Genomic DNA, 9824 nt, shown 5'->3' with positions numbered 1-9824 from the left:
GTCAGAAGTGGATTCATAAGGGAGGAGATGTGCAAGTCCTTCCTTTATATGCACTATTCCTTTTGAGTTCACTTCTGGCTTTGGCTCAAAAACTGCAGTGGCAGATATCCAAAAACTGCCAGAAAAAAAACTTAGCCTAAGGGAGTCAAAACAAGAAACAGCTCACACACACACATAATATATATATATATATATATATATATATATATATATATATACACTGCCCCTTTGACAAACAAAAAAAAAATGTAAAGATGTATTAAAGGGGTTATCCAGGATTAGAAAAACAGAGCTGCTTTCTTTAAAAAATAATAAAAAAAATAAAGAAAACAATAAGCACCACGCCTGCCCTCAGGTTGTGTGTGGTACTGGAGCTTAGTTCCATTGAATGGAACAAAGTTGTAATACCCCACACAACCCAAGGACAGGTGTGGTGCTGTTTTTGGAAGCCATTTGCTTTTTTTCTATTTGTGGATAACCCCTTTAATGTAGGTGAGCAATATTTTCTCAGCATATAAATCTGTGGGTGTTATGACAATTGTATGGGTGTGGGAACTGTAGAAATAATGAAAATGATGACAAACTGTGCAATATGAATGTGTGCATTAATGCAGTTTGGAGAAGGCTTTTTGTAAAAATACATCCATGGATGTCCTCTTTTTACCCAAAAGTTTATAAATGTATGTATATCCTGCCACCGGTATGGGTAACTGTGTATGAATGTCTGTATGCATATGTCGAAACTATTTTATTTTTCCTTGCAGGAATTTGTCAGAGCAATGATGCATTTGTGAATACTTTTATGTGAATTTGACAGATGTTCTGTTGTCATGTGCAGGGCAGAAAAGTATCATCTGTGTTTTACCAAAATACTGCAGCTGTGTTGCTCCCTGCCTCTACGTTCTGATCAAAATGTTCCCTGGGAGAGGGTATGGGGCAGTATCCTGACTGAAGGTGTCATGACCTAGATGAGTCAATTCTAATTATTCCTTCATGTTCAAACTGCTGGTCATCCAGGGTTTTAAAGGGAATTGGTCACTAGGTTTATTTGCTTACATGGTTCTGTGCAGCAATTCTCCTCATATGAGGGCGAGCAAGAGACGTGCCACTCCCTCTGTACACTGGCTCCTGACTGACCGCTATCTACCGACACAGTATAGTCAGAGAGCTGCCAATCAGAACCTAATGAATATCAGGGGTGAATGATTGTGCATCTTATGTTTGAGCCTAGGGTGATTAGTGTCCTGGGGAATCAGGAGAACAGCAGTACAGAACTACATAAGTAATGCATCCTTCTGATCAGCGACTTTCACAAGGTTATGCCATCCTCCGATAGACTCTTAAGTAACCCTTTATGTCAGGCCAACAGTGCTCACAGAGGAAATTCAAGACTGAGAAAGTAGTCTAATACATGACAACATTTTCTTAAAAGCAACCAATTCTTTTAAATTAATACATAACTATCCCATAGCTTGTTAAGATGCGAAAAAGATGCAGGTTAATTAGAGCCAAATAAAAATGTATTTAGGTATATAGAGGGAAAAGAAAGGTAAGCAAAGGTAAATGAATATACGCAAAGGTAACATGCACTGAGCAGAGAAATAAAACAATACAGAGTAAAATTAAAACATCAACATACTTCATTGAACCTCTCACAGTTCTTAAATATTAGCCTGACATCTGCAACAAAGTCTTCAGGTGTCTGGTAGTGTTGTGAGTGCTTTTTCTGCAGCTTCTTTTTCACTGTAGATAGATCCATAGGCTTCTTTATTATTTTGTAGTAATTTGGTATCTGGAAAAAAATAATAATAATAATAATAAAAATAAAAAACTGTTTATTATGTGCTGGAACACAGTGTGCCCATGAATTATCTTAAAGGTACAATAGCTGTAGCCATCAGTATGAAAGCATTGTAGCATCAACAATTATGTTGATAGATCATAAATGTTGGATTGAGTATGCAAGGGTGTTCTACTTCGATTGCTTCTTCCTCCTGAACAGCACATTTATGATGGAGAGGAGCTATATGGAGCAAATATGTTATCATTGTATGGGCAATGTATCACCTACATTTTTTTTTTACTGATTGGAGCCAGACAGTTCCATTATTCCTAATATGTTCCTATTTTCTGATTTTTATTTTTGTAAATTATTATATGGGCAACTATCAAGCCTGAAGTTTTTTTTGGCCACATTTACAGCAGGCCCGATGAATAAAGAGAACAATACACTAATGCTGTTCCACTCACATGAATGGAAAAAGAGATCCTAGTCTGTTCTGATGTTTTCAGAAGTGATTCTACAGGGAGGGGGAGGCTGATTTGTGCGCAACAGCTATTGTGTGTACCTCTATTATCTATACACTGGTGTCACCTTTCACTGTACTCCTGTCTGTGAAGGAAAATACTGCTGGGAAACAATCTGTAGATAACAGTCTCCTGCTTATTTTTAGGCCTAGTGGCCAGAATAGAAACTGTAATATTTCAGGATTCATTTTTAAATACAGAGAGTAAAATGGAAAATTTAAACAATAGGTCATTTTTATTTGATGACTGCATTTAACAACCTAAAAAAAATAAAAACCTTCTTAAGTCCTGTTCACACATAAGTCATTATTTCTTATGGTGCTTCTTTGCAGTGAAATTAAAAGAATCTCCTTTTAGTACTTTTTATGGCCAAAAGTTTGTCAACACTGCTAAATTGAGTTCAATTGTTTCAGCCCCACCTATTGCAAATGACACTGTCATAGAGTGCCACCTTTCCTACAAGTAATTTTGACATTTCTGTCCTGCCATTAAGTATGCCATTATTATGAAGTTAAAGCATCTAGGCCAGTTTTTCCAAAGCAGCGAGCCTCGACCGGTTGAAAATCTACAAATTCTAGCCTTTGTCTGTCTGTGCATTCTGAGCCGAGCAGAGAATAATATGGCACACACAAAATCACATATCCTCTGGTGCATTACTGGCAGTATACTGGATGATCCTGGATCTGGCAAATGCTTGGAGAACACTAGAAGGGATAACTGTCTGGTGGATATTTCAGGATTTATGCAAGGCCATTTATTTCCAAAGATGTCATGGATACAAGGACATTTTAGACAACTGTATGCTCCCTATTTTGTTGAAACAAATTGTGCAATAGCAGAGTCATGATGGAAAGAAAAAGAAAGGACACTCCACAAAGGTCCATAAAGAGAAGGTAGTGTGGGAGGTATGTCCAAAAATGTGGTAATTTTGTAAGTTATGACGGTTCCTAGGTATTTAACGGTATCCCCCCCCCCCCCCCTCCTCCTCCTCCCCCCTGGGGAACTAATCATGTGTGACTCTGGCGCTACTCTGCCAGCCGCAGCGCTATAAATAGTTTAGATGCCGGCCCCATGCGCTATAAATGGTTAAGATGCCGGCCGCATGCGCTGTAAATGGTTAAGATGCCGGCCACATGCGCTATAAATGGTTAAGATGCTGCTGCGGCGCTTTAAATGAATAAGATGCGGCCGCGCCAAGCTGTCACGCCCCCTGCAAGCGCTAAAAGCCTGGCTTTTAGAGCTTGCATGGGGAGCCGACAGCTTTCCGCTCGCAACTTAAAAGGAAAGCTGTCAGATATTTTTTCCTGCACTATCCACAGTATTGGTGGATAGTGCGGGAGACGCCGATTAAAACGAGCCCTACCATACCCGGATCCGCCCGGCCGTTCGCCCGCAATTGTAGTTTTATTCTATGTGTATATCTTGCTCTAACTGGCACGGGCGGGGCTTCTGCAGGTTAACTGGCACTGACGTCAGTGCCGCTTATGAATATTCATCCCCCCTCCCTCCAGTTAGGAGCGGCGAAGAGAGGCAGAGCTGGAGGAAAAGGGGGATGAATATTCATAAGCGGAGCTGACGTCAGTGCCAGTTAACCTGCAGAAGCCCCGCCCGTTACAGCAAGATATACACATAGAATAAAACTACAATTGCGGGCGAACGGCCAGGCGGATCCGGGTACGGTAGGGCTCGTTTTAATCAGCGTCTCCCGCACTATCCATCAGTACCTGTGGATAGTGCAGGAGAAAATATCTGACAGTTTTCCTTTAAGTTGCGAGCGGAAAGCTGTCAGCTCCCCATGCAAGCGCTAAAAGCCGCAACTTATTCATTTATAGCGCAGGCGGTCAGCATCTTAACCATTTATAGCACCGCGGCCGGCATCTTAACCATTTACAGCGCAAGCGTACAGCATCTTAATTTATAGCACTGCGGCTGGCATCTTAACCATTTATAGCGTAAGCGGCCGGCATGTTAACCATTTATAGCGCAAGCGGTCGGCATCTTAACCAGTTATAGCACCGCGGCCGGCATCTCATTAATTTAAAGCGCGGGCGGCTCACAGGATTATTATGATTATTTACCCGATGTGGGGACAGCAGCTGCGGCTGATAATTCATTCATTTGAGGGGGAGGGGCCCGACCGGTATTGAAGTATGGGAAAAAGTCATATCATGCAGGGAAAAAATTTCAGTATTCGGTATGAACCGGTATACCGCCCAGCCCTTGTAGTGTTTCATGTGGATAAACGCTAGTGGCCTGTGCAAAGAAGCCCTGACCTCAACGAACCATATCGAACACCTGTGGGGTGAATTGGAAAGGTCATCTGTAAACAAGACCTAGTCTAAGATGGGTGGAAAATCTTCCAAAGACACCTCAAAATCTTGAAAAACCTTGACCATTTTTGCCCATAACAACAAATCAGATTGCTTTTTTCATTTCGAAAAGTTCTCTGGAACAAATCTTTTTTCCAGTATGCTGACATGAACATAAAGCAATCTAATAGTGTGCATTTACGATTCAATATTTGATTTTGTGCTGATATAGTCATAAGGTACAACTTTCTTCTTTCATCACTTTCATCTTATATACTTTTCAGCAGTGTGTGTCCTACTGCTAAGAATGAGCTAAAAATATTAGTGAGACGATCTGGAGACCTCTAAACATCTCTAAAGGCTATGTTCACGCCTCGGATTTTCCATGAGGAATTTTGCACAGAGATTTCGGAGCAGCAGAGTCCACTTTAATTCAATGGGATTTGCTGGGCTGTGCACATGGTGGAATTTCCGTGCCAGATATTATGCCGGCACCCGCAGTCTCCGGAATGTCCGGGCGGAGACTTTCTGTGTGGATATTCCGTAGTGTTAACATAGCCTAACAATTCTAGCAATTGGTACAATTCTTTATGATAAGTACATTTTTGTTTTAGCTGCAGGTAAACTATGTTTATTAAAAGGTGCAAAAAATAAGATCTTGTACTTACTGATGCAGGAACTGGTTCTTGAAACTCAATGCTTAATTCATGGCAGTAGAGATACAGTAGCAGTCGCTCACATTTCTTAAGAAAAGAAGAGAAAGATTATATTTCTTTTCAAAAAATTTCATTTACAAGAAAAAAATAACTCAACACATTGGAAATCTTTTAAGTAGGATGTGGCTAACAAACTCAACCCATCCTGAGCATTTGGTCTGTTTTTAAAAACAGCCAAACTGTACTGGGCCTGGGAGATTAACATCCTATTTCTGACGAGTTAAGATTCTGGATTGGCCAAGATTTGCAGATGTGCTACAAAGTATGCAAATCTGATTTGCTGAACGTAGAAAGCTGTATTCATAACTAGTTACAGAGTCTGTGTGTGTCCTGAGTTACTAGTTTTTTTTTATAGCAGTACAATGTGAGAAAAACTCGTAAATATGGTTATTGTTTTAATCTTATTGACCCAAAAAATAAAGATACTGTGTCAGTATTACAGTAAAGTGTGCCGCATAGAAACTATACCTAGGGCTGGGCGGTATACCGGTTCATACCGAATACCGATTTTTTTCCCCCTCACGATATGAATTTTGCCCATACCGCAATACCTGTTGCCCCCCCCCCCCCCCCCGCAAATGAGTGAATTATCCTCGGCAGGGCGCTGTCCCCATCGGGGAACTAATCATATTTGTCCCGCAACGCTATTCTGCCCCCCCCCCCCACATATGAATAATCAGCTGCGCTGTCCCCACATGTCACCCACATGCGCTCCTCTGCTCATCTTCATACGATTTGCGGGCCGCTGGCGCTAGAAATCTGTACTACAAATAACGCTGAAAAAATAAACGAAACAAACTTTAAACTTACCTTCCGACGTGGTCCCTCCTCATGGTCCCGCCGCTGCAGTCCTGGGGATGGAAATGTCAGAGCCACCAGCCTATCACCGGCCGCAGCGATGTCCCGCATCGGCCGCTGATAGGCTGGTGGCTCTGTGACTTTCCCGTCCCAAGGAAACTGCAAGAGGACCACAGCGCAGGACAGTGAAGACGGTAGCAGAGCAATGGGGGAACGTAGGCAGGTTAAAGTTTATTTTGTTTATTTTTGCAGCCTGGGAAAAGTTATTTGTAGTACAGATTTTTAGCGCTGCGGCCCACAACTCATAGGAGGATGAGCAGAGGAGCGCACGGGGGCGACATGATGTGGGGACAGATGTGGGGACAGTGCAGCTGATAATTAATTGTGAGGGGGGGGGGGGTGTTGGGAGAGAAGCGGTGCCCAGGTCACATGGGGGGTGGGGGTGTCGGGGGGGAATACCGTTAATTACCGTGAAACCGCAATCGCTTAAAAAAATACCGTGATACACATTTTTGCTCATACTGCCCAGCCCTAACTATACCCCTTATTTTTGTAATTACACCTTTCATTTTCCAATAAAAGGAATGGCGCAATAAAAAAAGTACAATTGGTCGTGCAAAAAACAAGCCCTCAAATGGCTCAGTGGATAGAAAAATAAGAGTTGATGGGCAAAGCAGACAGTTCTTGTGTGTGTAGATAACAAAAGGAAGTAGGGACCGCACACATCATGATGGCAGTGGCACATGTACCTTTTGGTCCACAGGATTCAAGCCTTGCACTGTCTTCCCTTTCTTACTGTGTTGAGAATTATCACAATCGTACTCCAGTTCAGGTTTGTTTATGTCTCTACAGAATGTGCAGATCCATTCACCACTAATAATAAAAGGGAAAAAAAACTGTTGTTAGACAAAGCAGTCAATGCTATGGAAATTATGGGCAAAATACAGACAGGTTACAGAATTTCTATAAAGACATTTCTACATCTCTGGCCAGGAAAAATATCTATAGTCCGATCTGACAACGACATTACAGTTGTTTGGGGAACAAAGAGTGGAGAACCCCCACTGGTTGCCAGACAAAGCTGTGTACTGAGTATTCAACTCTTTAAAGGGGTACTCTGGTGAACTGGTGCCAGAAAGTTTAACAGATTTTTAAATTACTTCTATAAAAAAATCTTTATCCTTCCAGTAATTATTAACAGCTGTATACTACAGAGGAAATTCTTTGCTTTTTTTTTTATTTCTTTTTTTGTCTTGTCCACAGTGCTCTCTGCTGAAACCTCTGTCCATGTCAGGAACTGTCCAGAGCAGCATAGGTTTGCTATGGGGATTTTCTTCTGCTCAGGACAGTTCCTGATACGGGCATCAGGTGTCAGCAGAGAGCACTGTGGACAAGACAAAAAAGAAATTCAAAAAGAAAATAATTTCCTCTGTAGCATACAGCTGCTAAAAAGTACTGGATGGATAAAGATTTTTTAATAGAAGTAATTTACAAATCTGTTTCTGGCACCAGTTGATTTAAAATAAAAATACAATTATAATTACGTTTTACATTGGAGTACCCCTTTAACCCCTTAACGACGCAGGACATATATTTACGTCCTGCGCCGGCTCCCGCGATATGAAGCGGGATCACGCCGCGATCCCGCATCATATCGTGTCAGTCCCGGCACTCATCAACGGCCGGGACCCGCGGCTAATACCACACATCGCCGATCGCGGCAATGTGCGGTATTAACCCTTTAGAAGCGACGGTCAAAGCTGACCGCCGCTTCTAAAGCGAAAGTGACCCGGCTGGTCAGTCGGGATGTTCGGGACCGCCGCGGTGAATTCGCGGCGTCCCGAACAGCTGACAGGACACCGGGAGGGCCCTTACCTGCCTCCTCGGTGTCCGATCGGCGAATGACTGCTCCGTGCCTAAGATCCAGGCAGGAGCAGTCAAGCGCCGATAACACTGATCACAGGCGTGTTAATACACGCCTGTGATCAGGATGAGAGATAAGTGTGTGCAGTGTTATAGGTCCCTATGGGACCTATAACACTGCAAAAAAATAAAAAAATAAAAAAGTGTTAATAAAGGTCATTTAACCCCTTCCCTAATAAAAGTTTGAATCACCCCCCTTTTCCCATAAAAAAAAAAAAGTGTAAAAAACAAACAAAAAAAAAAAAAACATGTGGTATTGCCGTGTGCGTAAATGTCCGAACTATAAAAATATATCATTAATTAAACCGCACGGTCAATGGCGTACTCGCAAAAAAATTCCAAAGTCCAAAAAAGCGTATTTTGGTCACTTTTTATACCATTAAAAAATGAATAAAAAGTGATCAAAAAGTCCGATCAAAACAAAAATCATACCGATAAAAAATTCAGATCACGGCACAAAAAATGAGTCCTCATACCACCCTGTACGTCGAAAAATAAAAAAGTTATAGGGGTCAGAAGATGACATTTTTAAACGTATAAATTTTCCTGCATGTAGTTATGATTTTTTCCAGAAGTGCGACAAAATCAAACCTATATAAGTAGGGTATCATTTTAACCGTATGGACCTACAGAATAATGATAAGGTGCAATTTTTACCGAAATATGCACTGCGTAGAAACGGAAGCCCCCAAATTTACAAAATGGCGTTTTTCTTCGATTTTGTCGCACAATGATTTTTTTTCCCGTTTCGCCGTGCATTTTTGGGTAAAATGACTAATGTCACTGCAAAGTAGAATTGGCGATGCAAAAAATAAGCCATAATATGGATTTTTAGGTGGAAAATTGAAAGGGTTATGATTTTTAAAAGGTAAGGAGGAAAAAACGGAAAAACCCTGAGTCCTTAAGGGGTTAAGGACAGCAAAGCTGTTGAGAGTGAAATGGGTATGACGCTTAACCAAGTTTACGGGCATTTTCTTCTAGAATCTTAGTGCCTGAACTCCGGTATGACAACAAAACTCCGACAAACCTCTTGACAGTGAATACTTCAAATAAGCATTAATGTGGAATGTTGATGATCTAAACAGACATCTTCAGAAGAAATACATATGCAATATCAACTCTAATCTCGTATCAAGAGAAGTATAAAAAAAAAAAAGTATAAAAAATAAAAAGCAACTTGGAACTGTTAATACCTTGGAAAACTAAGGAGGGTTGGTACATGACATGTAAGGTGAAAAACCTTTGGGCACTTTTCACAACATAAGAGGTCTCCTCCATTTTGGCACACTGCACACCAGTCTTCATTAGGATCTTCATCTTTATTTGTCCCATCACCGCCGCCTCCCCCTCTCGGTGACCGATGAATAGAACTGCGGACAGGGGATTTTCCATTTACAAGGGTACCATGGGAAGACTGTTCGCAACTTCTGTTTGTGCTGTTTGGCTCAGTCTTTACATGATTTTCCAGATTGGCCAAGGCTTCTAGGTCACTTTCAAGGTGCAATGTGGTGGTGAGTGGTGGTGTTAGGCTGCTCTCTGGACTGCTTAGCTGAAAAAATATCAGAAAATTGTTACTATAACTATATACATGCACGGATATAATTGTATTATACAAGTGCTCAAAATATTGAAAGGCATTAAAAAAAAACATTTAAACTAAAACCTGTAATGTACATGTATTTTAACAGTGCGCCCATCACACAATGAATATTTTCCCTAACAGAGCAAATATAGATGATGCACCTTTTCTATAATTTATGTGTGAATATAA

At 41.2% G+C, this 9824-nt stretch overlaps 1 protein-coding gene across 1 annotated transcript; it reads right to left on the bottom strand.

Moving 5' to 3' along the window:
- Positions 1-261: 261 nt before the first annotated feature.
- LOC130331375 (E3 ubiquitin-protein ligase TRIM33-like) lies at positions 262-9602 on the bottom strand (the record flags this gene model as incomplete). Its single annotated transcript, XM_056553691.1, has 4 exons — positions 262-1792; positions 5285-5359; positions 6880-7003; positions 9247-9602. Coding segments are annotated over 4 exons (717 nt in total), but the record flags the coding sequence as incomplete, so codon positions are not given.
- Positions 9603-9824: the final 222 nt, after the last annotated feature.

Source organism: Hyla sarda, unplaced genomic scaffold (assembly GCF_029499605.1).
Source record: "Hyla sarda isolate aHylSar1 unplaced genomic scaffold, aHylSar1.hap1 scaffold_3494, whole genome shotgun sequence".
Classification (NCBI taxonomy): domain Eukaryota; kingdom Metazoa; phylum Chordata; class Amphibia; order Anura; family Hylidae; genus Hyla; species Hyla sarda.
Note: the sequence above shows the minus strand (reverse complement) of the source record. Positions and strands in the feature narration are given on the sequence as shown.